The sequence below is a fragment of the Pagrus major genome, chromosome 18, assembly GCF_040436345.1.
Source record: "Pagrus major chromosome 18, Pma_NU_1.0".
Classification (NCBI taxonomy): domain Eukaryota; kingdom Metazoa; phylum Chordata; class Actinopteri; order Spariformes; family Sparidae; genus Pagrus; species Pagrus major.
Genome location: NC_133232.1, coordinates 15,314,220 through 15,334,995, shown reverse-complemented (window position 1 = coordinate 15,334,995; position 20,776 = coordinate 15,314,220). Strand labels below are relative to the sequence as shown.

At 43.1% G+C, this 20,776-nt stretch overlaps 1 protein-coding gene across 1 annotated transcript in view; it reads left to right on the top strand.

Moving 5' to 3' along the window:
- Positions 1-20,776, top strand: part of LOC141013740 (TGF-beta receptor type-2-like) — a 76,168-nt gene that overhangs the window by 8,605 nt on the left and 46,787 nt on the right. The window contains exons 2-3 of the mRNA XM_073487583.1: positions 2,093-2,237; positions 2,348-2,541. Of these exons, the coding sequence (XP_073343684.1) occupies positions 2,093-2,237; positions 2,348-2,541 (339 nt within the window). The remainder of the gene's footprint in view (positions 1-2,092; positions 2,238-2,347; positions 2,542-20,776) is intronic.

Below are 20,776 nucleotides of genomic sequence, written 5' to 3'. Positions count from 1 at the left end.
TTTCATTCTTTTATAGATTCAAAAATGTATTTTACAGAAGGCACAGTTAAGCTGTGTAACCTTCAGATTACACACATTACTTACCTGTGTCCCTTACAGAGCCTCTCCTAGGCCAGCAGTCAGGGGGCTTGCAGTCAGAGAGGCAGGTCTGAACAGGTTTCAGAGAGGCTCAGGCATGACAGGGATATGATTGCATTGCCAGCCCAGGCAGCACAAAACCTATGTACCACACGTAATGCCTTCCACATACATTATATCAAACAATGCAGCCATGTCTCAGGGCTGATTTTACATTCAATATGAGGCTCAGGATTATGAATGTTTTTTTATCTATAACTTGTTTAAATGGAAGACTGCCAGTAAATGAGAAAAACGGCTATGTGGAGTCATTGCCACTGATAAAGTCTGTGCCTGTGTTTATAATTAGCCATGTTAGTCGTGCTTCTTGGAGACCTTCTGAATCATTTGTTTGATGGATTTGACTTCACATTTTGGAAACTTGTCTATTTCATCTCTTCCAGAAAATCTACAGCATTCACAACAGATCAGAAAACATTCCACATCCTATCTGACCATCCTATGTATCTAAAGTGGTATGAACTAAGAAATTGCTGTAGCTTGACACAGGCTGCCTATTGATTCAGCAGTGGTTGTCTGTGCCAATCGTTTAGTGTGGTTGTGGCCTATATTTGTATGGCTCTAAGGTTTCCTTAGGCCCATCACAGCACATTTGAGGTGGTTTTATCTGGCAACATTGCAGTGCAGTCCAATGGAGAAGTTGCCCTGGTCTTTGTTGACAGTTGTTTGTGGTCATGACCTGGTTAAATTCAGACAGCTAATGCTGTCCTGTGCTGATAACCTACTGTGTGTTGTACAGTATGTGGTTTACAGTAACTTTGTGTATAACTTGGATGTCAGAGCTGGAGGCTTGTATTCTGTCTCACGATGTAGGTTGAATTGCCATCTGAGGTCTATTTTATTCGACCTCCCTCCCACCACCTGCATGTTATCCTTTTCAAAATCTCTGTTGCTATGGGAAACAACAACAACATCAGAGTTAGCAACCTACCTGCCAAAAATGGCAAGTTACCTTAACCTTGGCACTAACTGTAGGAACCTTAACAAGCTAACAGCTCTTACCTTTTTGTTTGTGGTAATTTAGCCATTTTGATGTTCGGGCTCGGGATGAGTATTTAGCAGCTAAGGAGCCAGGTACTTTTTCCAGGAGTTGGTGGAGACCAAACCAGAGCTACAAAATGTAACATTTTTAAATGTTTCAAAGATAAGTTGTCAATGTGTTTGCATCAGTTTGACTGAAGTAAAGATGTCACATCAAGTTTTATGTCAACAGAATATGCATTTGAATTTGGTGGTGTTATTCATGTGATTCACTCGTGTGATACTTTGGAATAATCAGTGCAAGCTTGAGTGGCAAGGAAGGCAGGCAATTGACAGGCAGGCAGATATAGCGAGCAGGAAAAAACAGAAACAGAAAATATACAAATACAGATGGCTGGAACTCAAAGGTAAAAGGCACATAGCTACTTTGACGAACTGGCAGAAAAAAAATGATTGTGGGCTGGTACTGTATAGTCTATACAGACTAATGAGGGAATGAGGTGCTGGTTGGGAGAATGCCAGGGAAACTCCTGTGAGGGTAATGAGGTGATTGGAGGGCAGATGGGAGTGACAGGATCTGAAGTGGAAGTAGGAAAGTCAGAGGGCATCTGGTGGACAGGTGAAGAATAACGCTAAAGTGGCCTGGGAGGGTGAAAATGTGGCTAAAGAGGGACTGAGAGGCAGAATTAACCTGGGCTCAACTGAGGTGGACATGGTGACACACAAAATCTTCTCAAATCACACCAGATGCTAATGCTGAAGTTGACTGAGGAGGTGGAGGGAAATACCCTGCAAAGCTGCAGGTACGTCAGGAACATTGTGGAAATGTCTGATATCTGATTGGACAGTTAACCAATTAACAGTTTTCTGCTCCTAGCCAGAGCATAAAAACTTGCATTAAAAATTGCAGTGTGTATGTTAGTGTGATACCTACTCGCCAGAAACATGATGAACTTTTGTGTTTGTTCTGCAGGTATGCCCCTTGTTTACCAAATGAGGCAGTTGTGTAAGTTCTGTGATCTGGAGCTGTCCTCATGTAGTGGTACAGGGACTTGCTTGTCCAACTGCTCCATCACATCCATCTGTGTGGACCCCAGCGAGGTCTGTGTCGCTATCTGGTAGGTACTTGAGACAAGAAACCTGCCTTTATCTGTTAGACATGATTTACTAGAAAACTAGATACCTACTAATGTGAATTGTTTTTACTTTCTGTCTGTCTCTCTCTTAGGAGAAAGAATGAGACAGACTTTTCCATCGAATCTCTCTGTCATGACCCGTCCAAGCCACTGTATGGCATTATGGTGGATGACTACAACAGCTCTACCTGTGTGATGAAGGAGAAGAACACAACGAGTGGGATGGTTCACCTCTGCTCCTGTACTGGCGAGGAAGAGTGTAACGACATGTTGTTATTTTCTCCCAGTGAGTACATGAAACCAACACACTCTAATGAATTTAAATGTGCAATATGTAAGAATTTTGGTTTGAAACATTCAACTATTAACTAAACAAAAAACAGTTTTGATGTTGGGCGGTAGCCTGATAGTAAAGCTCAAGCCTTAGGTGGAGGGTGCTGACTGAACCCAGCGTGTCCTTGTTGTCTCTTGAGTCAGAGTCTTGGAGGCTGTGTTCACTGAGAGGCTGCTAAACCTGGTTTTGTTGCCCACCTGCCTGGCTCAGGTTCTGGTGCCAATTCAGTGTAATTCCCTGCCAGTATTCCCCACTGAGGGCCCAGTCCTCCTCCTCCTGGCAATCCAAAGCTCCTGGATGTAACCACCAACACTGCCTTGGTGTTCCAAGCTCCCAGCCCAGGCAGAGTCAGCTAATAGGACCGTTCGTTGCACAGCAAACTGAGCAAACTAGCTGATGACAGCTACAGCGGGCAGCAGTTACTGGTTAATTTGGTGATATGCTGTCCAATCTTTGTTTGGTGTAAGAATTTGACAGGCCAATTCTTACATACTGCACCTTTTTTAAAGCTGCCTACATTTATTTTAACCATGGATCAAAGAAATGTGTAATGTAAAAGGGGTAACTTGTAGCAATGAACCACAGAGTTATCTATGCAGTTGCCTGCAGCTCTATGGAGCATAGTCGCATCTTTCAACTCATTAGTTTTACAGCACTTTACCGTTTTGGTTATTTTGTCTCTGCTCTGATCAACTTTGTTATCAGCAGGCAGATGTCTGTAGTGGTAAAAACTCTGATAAATGCACGCTACATTGCCTGCCTAGCAGTTAGTAGCTAGCTGGTGAACTTAATGGAGCTCTTAGCTGCTAAATAGCAAAATATTTCCATTAGGTGTTGAAAAGTAACAGAGTTTACAGGAAAGGATTTTTATGTTCTAGTAATAATCTGAATCAGCAAAGTAATCAGTAACCTAAGTCATTAAATAAAATTGGTGATGTTAAAAGTATAATTGCCTCCATAATGTTGCAGAGTAGAAGTATAAAGTATCAGAAAATGCAAATGCTCAACTGAAGTACCAGTCAAGTGCCTCAAAATTGTACTTGTACATTAGCCTACTCAAGTAAATGTGGTTAATAATTTCACCACTGGCCTTAACAGAGACCTTAGATGCAGTTTCATTATGTATAAAACCTCAAACAACAATATCCCGCAGAACTGCACTCTCTAATGTAACAAGAAAGAGTCAGACAGCTTCAGGACACACTTTAATAATGTTTCTACAGTTCATTTGTTGAGACTGAGAGTATGACAGGCCCAGGTAAGTGCAAAGAAATACGTTTTGCGAATCAACTTGCTAAATACTGGAACAGTTGATAAACTTGATGACGGTTACTAATGCAGTCAAATAAGCTCTGAGAGACTCGACATTAGAATGTTATTATCGGCTAACGTTACATGTATCATGTAAAAACACCAACTCATACAGGCAAGCTGTCGCTTTCAGACAGGCTAACATTTTCACTAATGTTACAACAAAGTGCATTAGTTGGGCATTATTAGCAGTGTAACTGGAAAACTGGGCCTGCTTGTCACAACTGAAAGACATTGTGGTGTTTAGTATACCATAACTCCATCAAATCTTGATGAAAACTCAGCTTTCATGGTGCTTATAGCATCCAGTATTGCATCCGCCTTCAAACCTCCGAGTGTCTCCCCTCTGCTGGCCTCGTCCTCTGCCATGTCCTCATTAACTTTCTGTGTTTCACCGCAAACACGATAGTCAGAGAGAAATTATAGAAATTATTATAGTAGCTAAGGCAGAGCAGCGCGAGGCATGTCTTCCTAGGTGGCCGCCACAACCGGATGTCCCGATTGTGATGTTTTTTAAACTTTGGAAATACCTGGTGCCTTACCTTCATAAAGCAGCTCTGTCTGCTCACTGGGGTTTTTCGCCCATCTCTGCCTGCTTGTCAGTAGAGTGGTGATTTTTCAGTCCTAAACCCAGAAATTGGTTAGCATTCTTGCACATCCGGTTGCGTAGTCTTTAAGTCTATATGAGGTTTTTGAATTGATTTTTAGTTATAATGACTGAAATAAGGTCTGTGGTTACCACAGGCTTGTGGGTGGTGTTTTAGGCCCCATTGTGGTTGCTACTGTCTGTATGGAGATTGCATCGTCATCACAAACAGGAGTTGGAAACGTGGTGTTTGCATCACACGTAAACAAGGTTGGGGGAATCCTCAGTGTGGTCACAGTTCGATGTCTTCTGTGCTGTGTTTGGCTGCAACCTCTCACTGCGCTGAGAAGAAAAATTGGATGTCTGTCTTTGCCTGTGCATGTGTGTACAAATGCGTTACTGTGTGGTTGTGTAGAGCAGCCACACTGGATAGCTCAGACATATGGTTTCCTGTCTGTGTTTAACACAAATCTGAAACATCTACGGCACATGGTGAACAGGCCTCATGGACACAGAAGACCTCTGTAGCGAATGACAGTGAGGTAGGCTGAGCCTGCAGCTGTGGGGAAGCTCATTTTTTCTCTTCTTATGTTACAGTATTATTACATCAGACTTGATGCCTCTTCTTCCTGCCCCTCAGACCAAACTGCAACTTTTATCTGCTGAACAAATATATACTGCAAACAGTCTATTCTTCAATTGGATGAGCTGTTTTCTATTTCCTGAAGTTGGGTTTTGAGAATTTTAAATGTAAATGGTCCGTGCTATGAGCCTGACTAATCCAATCCCAGTCACCTCCATTGTATTCAGATAACTATAGATGGATGGATGGATGGATAACTTTATTAATCCCCGAGGGGAAATTAGGTTATCATAACAGCTGGTACATTCAAGTACAAATACAATCAAAATAAAAGGGCAAATATAGAAAAAATAAGAAACAATAAAGTACCATATACAATAAAATGCTTAAGTAGTTATAAAATAAAATAAAATAAAATACTGAGGTAAATAAAATAAAATGCTGAGGTATCGAGGAGTAAAGGTAAGTGGAACATAAGGTGCAAGAGGATAAGGTGCAGTTTCATTTACAGTAATAATAATTTCACTACAGTAATAATAATTTAAGATTATTTGTGTGTTTTGGAGTGAGCGTTGTAAAGTCTGATGGCACCAGGTAGGAATGATTTCCTGTGCCGTTCCTTTAGGCAACGGGGTTGAAGTCTACTGCTGAAGTTGCTCTTAAGCTTAGCCATGGAGCTAAGTGGCCCTAGCAGATGCCTGGACCGCAACTTTGGATCATGGCAGAAGTCCGTTTTGATGAGTTTTATTTTGTTTAATTAGAACTGAAGTGTGTTTTATGATAAATTAGCAACGCAATTACGTTTGTCTTAGTTCAGTAAAAGAGAGATACTTGAATTCAGAAGGTGCATTTTATGTTTAGTTAGGAATATAAGTAAAAAATAGTTGCTTTCTTGACATTTTATGAGTTTATTTTGTTTACTTAGACTAAGTAGTGAATTCTCTGCATTTGTATCTCCCTGTTGAAACTACAGGGACTATCAGACTATCATGTCTTGAGCTACAAAGTAGTATTTGGAGACAGGACAGACCAGCGTTATTATGAGTCCCACTGCATTTATTGTGTCTGTCAGTCAGTATCTGTCACTGTGTGTGTATGCACACAACACACACACACACACACACACACACACACACACACACAGAGAGAGAGAGAGAGCCCTTAGGGTAAGGGTCGTGGTTCCTTCCTCCCATTGAGGACACATGCAGCAGGAAGTCCTTGTTTGTTTATTGGAGCGCTGCCATGTCTTACTCCTTTACAAATGCCTCACATTGTTCTCCCCCAGCATTACATTCTTGTGACGTGCCTATAATGGTGTTTGTGCATGTGGTTTACTGCTTGAGAGTCACAGTAGTGGATTCTCGAGTGGGTGAGTGTGTTTGTGCATCCAAACATGTGCTACAAATATCACCATGAGGGAGTGAACTTTGTGATCCCACAGCAGCAAACACTAACAGGGATTGTTGGTTTTGATGGAAAGCTCAGTGGAAACCTGTCAGAAGTTAATCAGATAGGGAGATGTGTACTGTATGATCACTGTCTCAGTGTGATGAGATGATGGAATGGGTGATCAGCGATTGTGTTTACCTATGTTGTTTGTAGTGTGATTCATAGTTGTGTCCAGTTTAGAGACACCACTGTTATGGCACAATGTTTTAAGATTTCCCAGTTTCTGCTTTCTTATTCAACAAACATGGTGCCTTTGTCCCTAGATGTCAGCTGTGACAAAATTAGGCCTGGGCAATAAAACGATAGTGATGTGTATTACCCATAAACACATCTATAGCAAAAGTGGTCGGTGCGATAACTGGGGCAGCTATGGCTCACAATCGACCGCACCATCTCCGCTGCTGGCTAAGTGTTTTACAAACCAACTGAGAGAAAAACCCTTTTACACCAGAGTGAGGAAATGAGTGCTGACGGAGAGGAAATTGTGAATAAAAAAGTGTAGGTCAGCTCACCGGTATGGCAGCATATTTATTTGTATATGTAATTGTAGATGTATATATAATTTTATTTGTGGGGTTTTCCTTGTGTCAAGATAGATTTTGACTTGTGGTGGTTAAATTGTAAGTGGTTTTAAAACCAAAATAAAGAGGTTAAATTCAACCTTTTTTTGCCTGGTCTTTAAAAATTATAAAAATAGGAGACACAACTTGTAATCTGATGCTTCCACCCCTGCCTAAATTTGATTGCAATTGCATCTGGCAAGTGAAGGCAACACCTCAAAGAATTTGGCAACCAATTCTATTTATCAAATCAATCAAATCAAATCAATCTTTATTTATATGGCACTTTTCATGCAGTTTTGCAGCACAAAGTGCCTCACAGAGGATAAAAACAAACAAACAGAGCAAGACAACATCATAAAAACCCCAAGCCTCCCACACCCATAAACATACACACAAATACACAGTTACATACACACTCACGTACATACATAGACATACTGACATACATACACCCCCACACACACAAACATACACACACCCACAGACATACACTAGTTATTGCTAAGGAGACATGGCTCGGCACAAAGATCAGAGGTGAGGAACAGCTACCTTTGGGGGCCGTGCACACCGAGAGGAATCAAGGTCCATGACTGCAGGGGCGCCACCAAAAGGACCGCCCCAGCCCAGGTAGACAGGAGGCTCCACACCAAGGCGTAAAGCTCTCCCGCCACTCCGGCCAGGGCCGTCCTCGGGACAGCACCCCCAACGGTGGACCAGAAGCAACTCCCGGTGTGGTAGGCCCCCAGGAGGAAACACTGGAGAATCGAGGGGCTAAAACAGTAAAATAAGATAAAAGGTATAGAAGCTAAAACTGAGGGAATAGAACAATATAATGTATAAAATAGACCATAAATAACGACTAAAACATTGAAATAAAACATTGAGATAAAACAAGTAAGTAATAAAACAGGATTGGCTTAACTAAGAATTAATATAAAATAGAATAATAATAATAAATAAATAAATAAATAAATAAATAAATAATAAAAAATGCCGGTAATTAGAAAGAGTTAAATGAGCTCAATTAAATGCCTGATTAAAAAGATGGGTCTTGAGCCTCTTTTTAAAAACATCAACATTCTCTGCGGCCCTGAGGTTCTCCGGGAGGCTGTTCCACAATCGGGGGCCATAATAACTGAATGCCGCCTCCCCGTGTGTTCTAGTTCTAACTTGTGGTATCGTTAAAAGGCCAGCACCGGAGGACCTAGCATCCAGGACTCTGCATCTACTGTCATCAGTCACAGATTTAATGCACCACCTGGTGAACACACTAAGTAATCCAAATCAAACACATCCATTTTGTTACATGACCAACAGGTGTGTGCTTATTGACTATGCTAAAATGCTCACAGTGGATCCTCCAACACTGATTTCTATATTTGCTACATTGCTTGTGAACTTCTACCTTTAGAGAGATATGTGAGGACTTTCTGCTGTTTCTGGCATTTTCTGTCACAGTTGTGACTGTAAAGGTTATTTTAGCTCAAAATGTTGGAAAACTTTGAGCAGCACAATGGCACATAGAGGTGAAGTGGTTATATTAGGGCAGAAAGTGGCATCTATTGAATTTCTGTATGTTGCTTTTTGCACCTGCTGCGTTGTCCGGTGGTTATTTGTGTTTATTGTGTCAGTTTTGTACTCTGTTCTGGTTAACATATATATATTGGATTTACATTAAATGCAATTGTAGGAGTTCTTTAATTTAACAGTAGCATCATATCATGAGATACGTAACCGTTAGAATTTCGTTTTAATTTCCTTTATCAAACACTGTGCCAAGAACATAACAACTGATCAGAGATGATCCCTCTCACTCTGAGAGACAGTGGCACATCATTTGTTTCTAATTAAGAGCCTGTGAAAATGATTTGGAGCAGACTAATGCCTCCTCTCAGCCAGTGTCATATACATGTGTTGCGGAGCTTGTGAGCTAGTTTCAGTCAGAAGGGAGGAATCAATGGTAAATACTGTCTTGTCAGAGTAACATACTATTTGTTTTTGTACTGTACTTACAGCTGTGCTCTTGTGAAAGTCAGTTTTACATGTATAGAGGCACACAATGTGGGGAACAAGATGAAAGTAGACCTAATTCATTCCTGACATGGATTCCTTTACTGGTAGAGTCTATATTTTTTGCACAGATGTTGCCTGATGTTCTCCAAGTCATTTCATTAGCTATTTTGGCATGGATACAAATAAAAAAAGAGATAAAAATAAAAAGAAGGAAAATATTAATTAGAATGACGAAAGAAAGAGGAAGCGGAAAAGATGATGAATATGGAGCTATAAAGGAAAAAGTGTCTATGTTCATATTCCAAGATCTGTTTTTTTATTCTTATTTTTTACAGTTCCTCCTTAACTGTGGAATCTTGGCCTGGCGTCAGAGTCACATCAGTCACACACAGCAGACTTCTTTATAGAGAAATGACTCAAGCAGGCCACCTCTAAGATGCATAAAAAGAAAGAGAGAAGAATGACAGTGTGAGGCAGACACATTGGTGGCCAGGATAGACAACACTGAGATGGTATGACGAAGAGATGGAGACGGGAGAGATGGAAAGATGTTAGAGGAAGCAGATGGAGAGATATGAGCCATGTTGATGAAGCTGTCTGGCTTGTAAAGACAGCGCTGTTACCATAACAAGTAAATAGTGAGTGTGATATTCACTTGTAGTCAGTGTCACCAGCCTCCCTGTGGCTGGATTTTCCCCACGCTCCCCAATAACATGATATCAGTCTGGTTAAAGGCAAGCTATTTATATACATTTAGAAGGGTAAAAACTCCAGAGGGAGAGATGGTAAACAACTTTAAATTTCAATTTTGAGGTTCATGCAGTGAAAAAAAACAAATAGATAATGCAAACATAAATTCAAGAAACTGAAGAGCCTTTTGCTGCACTGTGTAGAGTACAACAAACACCAAATATTCAGCCCAATTGCCAGAATAAATGTTGGCAGATATGTTGAAGTTTTACATTTCTTAATGTTGCAACTTTATGTGTCTTAAGGTTCTATTCTTAATTTAATGTTATGACAGCATTGTGGTTATGTTCTAGGTTTAGGCACAAAGACCACTTGATAAGGGTTAGGGAAAGATCATGTTTTGGCTTAAAATACCTGGTTTGGTCACCAAAGATGTGGCTGGAGATGCCTTGCCATCTCTTTCTAAATATCTAATGGGTTCACACTTACAAATATTTAAACACTGTCACAGACAGTGGTCCCTGGCTTGGCAGCCTTCTCGCCTAGCTGTAACGCCACCACCATCCCCTCCTCATCTTGACATGAATTAATGTAATATAATATGAATGTTATGTTACACGTATTGTAGACATGTCGATATGTTATTTATGACACATACACATTTCAACTATCCGTATTTTGCAGTCATGTAAACTGCCAACATTTTATTCTAGCAACTTGTTATATTTAAACTACATTGATTAATTTTCTTTGATGAGGTTGCTATGGTGAGCATGTTGACAAACAGTTACCTATTTACACACCCAAAAGACATGGATGTAAGTATGTATTTGCAGTCGAGTTTCTGGCCATCCGACAAATATGGATCCAATATCAACTCTCCTTTCTGGTCTGTTTTCCTCTGAATAGTGGGTAAAATTTTAGTTTAATCTTCCATTGCACTGCAAGTGAACCATCAGTAAAGTTGTGGAACCAAAACAAAAAGGAAAACGATGCAAAAACATTGCGTAAGGCTGAGTGGATCTGAAGAGTCGCTTGATTATTGTCTGATGGTTTTTCACTACAAGCAAATCTTTTTAAAGCAAACAAACATTTTAATTCTGATGTCTCTATATGAGCTACTTAAGCAAACAAGACCATCAGCAAGATTGCCTATTTCTTTATAGCTGTTAAAGTTACTCTGAATGCCTGTTACTGGGTTGGTTGTTGCCTGTTATGTCTGTTCTTTCGAGAGTCCGTCTGGAGAGGGAGATCCTTCGTGGAAAGCCACACCTTCTGACCCGGGACATACGCAGGAGCTGGCGAGCGATGTCTGTCCGGGTTGAATTAGGGTTTTGGGTTTTGAAAATGTGTAGGACGAGGAGGTTGGCGGTCTCCAGGGTGGACGGGAGTTTGGACAGGGGGACAAAATGCAAAATGGCTTCTAAATGGCTTTAGAAAATCTGTCAATAATGGTGAGTATGACGGTGTTACCTTCGGAGGGCGGCAGACCTGTGACAAAGTCCAGGGCGATGTGGGACCAGGGTCCGTAACAGGCCGGCAGGGGCGCTATGAGAGGCCTTGTCGCGTGCGCAGACAGAGACAAACTCCTTGGTGTCTGAGTAGATCACCGGCCACCAGAAATGATGCCTGATGAAGGACAGGGTCCTCTGAAAACCCGGATGGCAGGCCAGCTTCGAGTAATGGCCCCACTGGAGCACTTGAGACCTGGTTGAATCCAAAACAAACACACGGCCAGGGGGACAGTCACTTGGGGGAGGATGAGAGTGCTGTGCCGCCAGGACGGAGCGCTTCACGTCACACCTAGCTGCAGCCACAACACATCGGGGAGAGAGAATGGCTGTGTCCAAATTCAGGGGCTGCAGCCCACGAAGGGCGCATTTGAAGGCCAATTACGTCACAACGCTGCGCGAAGGCTGTCCAAATTCGAAGGCTGCTCCACATGCAGCCCACAAATGCAGCCTTCCCCACCCTCGTTTAGGAGGACGCACCGCTACTATCCTTCGCGGCCTCACATATCCCAAAATCCTTTGCGCACCGCTGCTCAGTCCCGAAACAGAAGAGGAAGCAAGAGAAAATGGCGACATCAAGTGGCGCAGACATGACATTTAAATTTAAGTAATGGGTTTATACTCGGTTTTTACTCATTTGAACATCCAACGCCAGATATGTTAAACTTCAAGAGACTATAAAACCTCCAAAGTTTAACTTTCAGTTAAAATACGTGACGCTGGTACTGCTATGGTAAATATAGTTGTTATTCACCAATGGGTTAATGTTTATTTTGTAATGTTGATAATTCAATTTAGATTTGACACATTGTTCACACATAAATAAATGTACACGTTTCATAGATTTGAACCAAAACAGACTTTAATGCATGAACACCTGGTGACGCAACCAGGAAATACTCCGAAGGCTGGACCGTCCCATTTAACAACGGTGGACGCGGCCTTCAAGGTCTCTCCGAAGGACCCGGCCTCCGTGGGCCACAAAGGCCGCGTCCTTGAAGGCTGCAGCCCCTGAATTTGGACACAGCCAAGTTCCTCAGGGGTCTCCTCCTCAGAGATAGAGAACTGGTGAGAGAGAGCGTTGTTTGGCTGAGCGCAGGTATGCCAGGTTTTTATGATCGGTCCATACCAGGAAAGGATGCGCCGCTCCCTCCAACCAGTGTCTCCATTCTTGAAGGGAGAGGATGGCGGCTAGCAGCTCCCGGTTGCCTACATCATAATTCCTCTCGGCTGGGGAGAGACGACGAGAGAAGAAGGCGCAGGGGTGTAGCTTCTGGTCGGCCGGCAAACACTGTGATAACACGGCCAGTGTCGGAGGAGTCAACCTTCACCACGGACTGGATGCTTGGGTCCGGGTGGTGAATAGTGTCTTAAGCCGGCCAAAAGCCTCGTAAGCTTCGGGTGACCACAGATAAGGGAGCTTGGTCGAAGTGAGCTGGGTGAGAGGGGCAGCCACCTGGCTGTAATCACGAATGAATCGTCTATGAAAATTGGCGAAACCCAGGAAACGTTGCAGGTGCTTACGGCTCTCCAGCACCGGCCAGTCAGTCACCGCCAGCACCTTCAAGGGGTCCATCCTCACTTGTCCAAGTTCGATAATGAAACCGAGGAAATCCACTGACGTCGTATGAAACTTGCACTTCTCTGCCTTCACGTACAATCTGTTTTCCAGTAGACGTTGGAACACCAACCGGACATGTTGAACGTGCTCCTCCTGGCTCCAGGAGAAGATGAGGATGTCATCCAAGTAAACGAACACGAAGAGGTTCAACATGTCGCAGAGGACGTCGTTGACCAGGTTCTGGAACACAGCTGGCACATTGGTGAGGCCGAAGGGCATGACCAGGTATTCAAAATGGAATTCGCACCAAGTGATATGCGTTACGAAGGTCTAATTTAGCGAAGACAGCGGCTTGATGGAGAGGTCCGAAGGCAGAGTCGATGAGGGGCAGAGGATATTTGTTTTTAATGGTAATGTCATTTAAGCCTTGATAGTCAATGCAGGGACGGAGAGAGCCATCCTTCTTTGCCACCAAGAAGAATCCCACCCCTACTGGCGAGGAGGATGGGTGGATGAGTCCGGAGGCGAGGCAGTCAGGGATGTAGGCCTCCATGGCATCTCGTTCTGGGCAAGTGATGTTGTATATCCGACTCAAAGGCAGAGTGGCACCAGGTAGCAGGTCAATAGCACAGTCATATGGTCGGTGAGGAGGTAATGAAAGGGCTCGATCCTTGCTGAACACATCGCTGAGGTCATGATAGACCGGGGGGACTGAAGAGAGGTCACTGGGTTTTGGAATGACAGGTGTCGAGGGGTTACAGAAGGGGGGCAGAAGAGTGCAGGCAATGGGAATGACAGTGAACACTCCAATTCACAACTCTGGAACCGGACCAGTCAATGTGTGGATTATGCCGTTTTCACCATGGAAGCCCCAGTATCGGGGGGATTGAGGCGAAGTGGGGTGTGTGGGATTGTTCGTTGAGTTACCTGCGCTAAGAGTCTGCCGTCCAGAGTGGAGACATCCTTTGGAGATGAAAGGGTGAGTGTGGGGATATGGGCCTGGGTTACAATGTCTGAGTATATAAAACTGTCATCTGTGCCCGAATCAAAGAGTACTTGCAGAGGTAAAGATTGTTGAGGCCATGAGAGCGTCCCCTGGAGCTGGATACGAGAGGAGGAGGTACTGGTGGTGATAGTTCGACTCATCAACGCCCCTCCATGACGTGATGAACCTGCTCTTTTGGCCGCAGAGGACAGCAGGAAATGACGTGGCCGGTCCTCCCACAGTAGAGACACAGTCCCTCCTGGAACCTGCTCTGGTGCTCCGCTGGGGTAAGGCACATCCGACCAAGCTGCATCGGTTCCTCCGATGACACAGGAGGGGGTGGAGATGGGTCAAAGGTACTAGCTGACACCAGTCTTCTGGGCTGGGGAATAGCTGTGGCTATGCTAACAGCCCTCTTCCTGCGTCTCTCTCTTAACGTATTGTCCAACCTAATAGCTAGTGAGATAAGCTCCTCAAGGGAGGCAGTTTCGTCACGGGCCGCTAACTTGTCCTGTATGTTATCTGTCAGACTGTGTAGAAAAATTCCCCTTAAGCCGGTCTCATCCCACCCACTCTCAGGCACTACGATCCTAAAATCGACTGGAAAGTCAGCCACTGAGTATCTTCCCTGTTTGAGTGAAAGTAGGCAATTAGACACCTCCTGGCCCTGCACCAGAAAGTCAAATATCTTAAGCAGTTCTGCTGAAAATAGAGGATAAGACTGGAGGAAAGGAGCCTGGGATCTAGACACTGCTACTGCCTACTGAGAGGCCCTATCACACAGTAGACTCTTAAAGCTATAGTCTGTTTTTTGGTTATATTCGCTAAAATTGTCATTATGATCTGACAGTAGAAGTATGATACAGGTCAGCTGTGTAAAAATCCACTGTCTGTGGGCCCACCCAGTGGCTGTAATTTGATTTGCAAGAATCTACCGCTCCCGGCTGAATACAACCAATTAGAGCCAAGGAGAGTGTGAGCCAGGTGTCAATCACTCTCGTGCATACGCTGCTAGCAGCCACCCTCCCCCACGCAGGCGCAGTGCCTGCTCTTACCTGGTCTGATACCACAGGCTCAAAGGCAGAGAACAATGGCGGAGAGAAAACAGCTCGGAAAAATGCCTATCCCACGGTTGGCTCCACCATTGCCCACATCACAGGGAAAAAATAAGAAGGCTGACGAACAAAAACGTTGTAAAAGGAAAGAAGGGGACCGTGCCCAAAATAAAAGTAGGATGAACATCGGAGCGTCTTTTCAGAGGTGGAGGGAGCTGCGGGTTTGAATAGAATAGAATATACTTTATTGTCCCCTAGGGGAAATTTGTCATGGACTCAAAGTGCATAGTAGTAGCTGCCCTTACAGACAATAAATACACATAAAAATAAAGAAAGAAAAAAAAATACACATGACGGCTAAAGACGTACACGTAGGCTACATACACACTCATGACATCCAATGAAAGATTAACACAAATAAAAACAAAACAAACAGAACACCAAGTTATTGCACACTTCCCAGGCCTCAGCGTACGGATCTATTTAGGATTTTGATGGAGGTGGGTACGAAAGAGTATTTAAAACGGTTTAATTTGCATTTTGGGATTCTGTACCTTCTGCCAGAAGGCAAGAGCTCGTATTCCGTTTGAAGGATGTGGGACGGGTCCGACAATACCCTTCGTGCCTGCCTGAGTACAGACTGCTCATAGATGGACTGAAGGGGGAGCTTTTCAGTCCTCCCCATCACCTTCATAGCAGTCTGTACCAGGCGCTGCAGCTTAGATTATGGGTTTGCAAAGACTGAAGAGCGACGCAGAGTTAGCCGCTTTTCCGCTGGACAAGTAAGTACCATTGCTTGATATATGTTTCATTCTATGTTTTAACCACAAGGCTATGGTGGCGGTGGTTACAGTAATACTCACAATAGCGCACATCGCCGATGTTGCAGTCAAGCTACGTAGCTTGTTGCTAAATCTAGCTTGTTAGCTTGTATGCTAACTCTGGTGTTTAGCTTTGTCTGTATGGCTACTGGTTAGCAAAAGTGTCTTTCAAGTGACCGGGCAGTTATAACATTAATTTGTGTTCAGTACGCTCTGAAGTGGTTGAATTAGTTTAGAGAAATAAAGTTACTAATGCTCCAGAAAGACAGCATGGTGATGATGATTACCTGAATGATTACTTCGTAACTCTTCATACAGCAATGTGAGGAATAATGTTTGTTGCTCTGGATATCTACAGTGACTCGCCTGAGGCACTCATCATTGTAATTTAGCTGTATTATTCAGAAAAAGAACAATCAGGGCGTATTTTGTTGCCAATGCCCTAACAAAGCAATGAGCATTCAACCCGATGTGCAAGCTATTTTAACCTGAACATTAGTTTTCGTTAGCGGGTTTTCTCCCCGGTTTATGTGTGCTTTTGCTCACTCCGCTAAATGAACTCATAATCACTGTTGTACTTATTTACGAGAGTGTTTGTTTTGTTTTGTTTGTTTAATGCGCCATCTTGATTATCTCGCGTCCTCCGTTACCGTCGTTACTAGTGATGTGCGTCATGAATGAATCGTTCAAAACTCGAGATTCTTCCCTCCCTTAACCGTGAAACTCATTGCTCCGCACCGTTCAGGACTCGGTAGCTGCAACTCGTAGTTCACAGCTAACTCGCTCTCCCTCCCAGCTCGTAGAGCCCCTCCCTTACCTGAGAAACTTGCATTCCGTGGCGCACACTCTGGGTGACTGACTCAAGTGACTCGAAAACCTGATTCACTTTAGTGAGTGACTCATACAAACTTGAGTCAGTAAAAGGAATCGAGTATACCATCACTAATCGTTACAAGCGTGCTCGTGCACAGCAGGCTCCTCTGTGGGGAGGGGCTTTGAAGGCAGGGCTGCAGCACAGCAGAGAGGAAGGAGGGACCTGGGAGCTGAATCATTCAAATATTCTGACTTAGTCCACTCTTTTCTCAAAACTCCAGACTGCAGCTTTAATAAATGCTATTTTGGCTCTGTCAGTACAATAAGTGTTGGGTTGCTGATTGAAAACTAGTGAGCACTGATGTAAAAACCCTTCACACCCACCTAACTCACCAGAATATCTAGCTGGGATGGGGATGTATGGCTCACATGAGGAAGCGGGGACAGCCACAGAAGCAGATGAGGATGCAGCAGGTGGAGGTGCGGGGCTTGCATCCGCAGTGACAAGAGACAACTGGGAGCACACCTGGTCCATGCGGCCTCCTAGTTGCATCACGCTGGTGGTCAAACCTCGAAGGGCATCCAACCATGACTCCTTGGGAGGTGAGGGCGTGACGCAGATGCTCGGTCTCCGCTGGGTCCATATTGGCCAGATTGTTCAGTTATGTCTGGTCTTTCTGTCTGGATCCAAGAGAGTGGAGGCAGTGGTCAAGGTGCAAAGGAATTTATTCGAGTTCAGAGGGTTTGTGGAGGGGGACGTAGTGGATGAGCTTGGCTGGTCAGCAGGCTTGCAGGCAGGCAGGCAGGCAGGGAGCTGCACAGGTGGAACTCTGGAACCCGGAGTGGAGAGGCGCTGGAGATTTCTGCACACGAAGTAGAAAAAACACAATCTCATGAGACGGATCTCACAGAGAAAAAAAAACACAAAGGGATCTGTGGAACAAACATCAACTCTAGGAAAATACTAGCTAACACGATGATTAGAGGCACACGATATAATCAACGGAACTGGCGGAACAATCTGGCGCCGGAGTAGAGATGAGACCAGGGTTATATAGCAGGGGATGATGGGTGGAATGATTTGCAGGTGCGCCTCTCTGCTACTGCTGACACTGCTGCCATGCCCACAGGTCCAGAACCACAGGTAAACATGAGCAGGTGAGGAAAAAGGGAGGGGGAAGACAGACGGGGGAAAACACAAAAACACAGCAAGAATCCTGACTGCCACGGTCAGACCATGACATTGCCTGTTTGCTTTTACTGTCCTCATAGAGTAAGTTCATTTAAAGCCTCTTTTCACTACTCAGTTTCATGCATTTTATGATCGACTTTATTGGAAATCAAACTGAGGTCAGTTGCAGAGCTGCTGCAGTGTCTTGTCAGTACATAGCTGCCATAATGCTATCAACTGCTAGACATCACATCATCCTTCACTGTTATTGTCTCCATATCACTGTACACCTTTTTGACAGTAGTGTGCCGCAGGGATTGGCAACGCAGAAGTTTATTATAATTTGAAAGATGAAAGGAGAATTTATAGCATTATCAGATAATGTAAAAATCTCAGTTGTTCTATCCACAACTTTTATTTAAAAATGTAATTTTATTAATTTTAAAACATCACATCAGAAAATAACTGCTGGCTTGAACGAAAACATTTGATCAAGTCAACATGAATAATGACATTTAAAGCCTCAGTAGAAGTGCTGTGCTGGCGCAGAGGACAAACTGGCACAGTGAAGGCCTGCTGGAAGTGCGCTTCAACCTCCTCTGTGTTTATAATGGCTTCCAGCTATCCACCCATCACCTGTTTCGAACATGAAATCATGTCTGTCTGTCATTTTCCAGGGAAAAAAAGTTATTTTTTAATATCCAACTCACAACTTTGTTGTTCACCATACACTGTAAGGATCCAAGTAATTAGCAACTGGTTACGGCATTAAGAGTGTGAGTCTAAGATGGCAGCCTTTGAAATCCAGCATTCACATCCTGAAAAATCCTGGTTGTATTTTTTCCTCAAATAAAAACACTTACACACTAATCATGGCAGAAAGACACAGAGGAAATAAACCTAAAACCCCAAAACCCTCCAAGGAATCTTAAAACCCTTCATGCAAACACACATTTACAGACAATTTGAGAAGTACTGTCGGACTGTTTTGCAACCAGCTCTACTGACTTTTGATGTTGTGACCTTGCATGACCACACAGCAGCCCAGTACATGATGGATTCAAGGCTTCTTCTTCTTTAAAGAGAAAGATAGTTTAAAGCATGTGATCAGACGCTCTTTGCAGTTAATGCAGTTGTCTGTTCAAAATAGCTAACAACTATTAAAGCACAAATTATAATAAAGATAAGATCAAGTACGCTTGACAAATATGGTGTTTAATGTTTAGTTCACACAGTATTTCAGTCTGATATTTGCCACTCTGTCGCAAAACTGTCCAAATGTCCAGTTAAAACCCACTCTGCTTTATAGAGTTCTTCTTGTGTATTGAGGAGTTTAGTGTTTATTCATGGTCAAATTGTAACGTGTACTGTACATTTATTGCCACTAGACAACTTCTCTAAATCATCTGAACTATCCCCTCTGCTCTGATCACTAACACTCTCTCTCCTACTCTTGCTTAACCACTCAAACACTACGCACTGCCCTGTTTCTGAAAGGAGCCACACAGCGTTTATAACCCCTCTTGGAGGATGACGTATGACAATAGTCGAATCTGGGAGTCATACGTCATCCTCCAAGAGAGGTTATAACAGCAGTGTGGCTCCTTTAAATAAAAGGGCAGAGCGTAGTGTGTGAGTGGTCAAGAGTAGGAGAGATAGCTCCAGGGACTGTGTTCAGAGCATTATCCCATATCAGCAACAGCTTAAACTGAGTGACTTTGAGCACAAAATTAAGTTATTAGTCAAAAAACAAAAACACTATGGCTCATCATCAAAAATATCAAATATCATAAAAATATCAAAAAACACTGGAGGGTGGCTATAGGACCTATTTTTAGAGTAAATATATGTGGGATGCTAATTGGTCCAGTAGGTGTCATTCTTATGGGTCACAGCCAATATAGGTAGAAACCATTCATTGAGGGATAGGTGTTGCTAGACAGAGGAGGGCATATAGTTTTTTGACCGCAACACCTGGCCATGTCACGCTAGGTAGATGCTGTACAAGTATTGGTGAAATTTTGTTCTTTGGATGTTTATGGACACAGATTTATGGATTCTTGTATGTTTCACTGAAGAATGTAACGTTGAGAAATAAACTTTTGGCATCAAAGACTTGCAACTCTTTATTTTCACAAGATATTACAGCAGTTGGTTAAGGACAGCGAGTGCATCATTTGGAAGCATGTCTATGCAGTGGCTTCAAGTTTTAGGCTTAGCCGCTATGTAATCAAGTCAAAAAATGACGCTACATTTTCTGAATGGTAAATCTTTTCGGATTATGAGCTGTAAATCCAATGCATTGGTGGTCGAAGTTGGAGAACAATTGACTGTATTTACTCTGTGTTGTTGACAAATTGAATCTGTGTTTTGAAAAAGTCGATTATGGGAAAGACCTGGCGCCAGGATGAAGTGACTAAGGTTGCTGTTAATATTTTCAAGGGGGTGTTTTGTTTTTGTTATAATATAAAATTCATTAATTTACCCATGCAGTGATAACATCAGAGCACACAAATGTAGAACAAGCTCAGTGCTAAATATTTTTTGATCAAAGAGGTACACCCTGCTGTGCACTCTGCTGTGATTGGTTGATACCTCACATTGAAACAACTAATCACAGCAGTGTTAAAGTGTTTGTGACAGAGATTTCAGCATTGATGAACTCAACTGTATCTCACTGCACTTGTGCTAATCAAATATTCTCTGGTTGTGTCTGTGTTTTTTTGGCGGCTGATTTGTATTACAAACAGCCAGCAGTGGTGGTGATACAGCAGATTGCCAGCTGTACTTTTCCCAGAAAACACAGCAGCAGGTTGTTCAGGAGGGACTGCGACAGCCAAAAAAGTGAGTGTGTTTACAGGGAAACTACAGATCACAATCCATGTATTAGTACCGCCACTGCTGGCTGTTTACACTTGAATTACATGTTGTACAGTGTCTGTGCCTGACTCAAACTGTTAACTTATAAGCTTATATTAACAACTAATCACAGCAGAGCGCACAGCAGACTTTCCCTCCCCTGTGATATTTCCATAACAGCTAAGCATAATCACTTTTTTAATGGCACACGGAGAC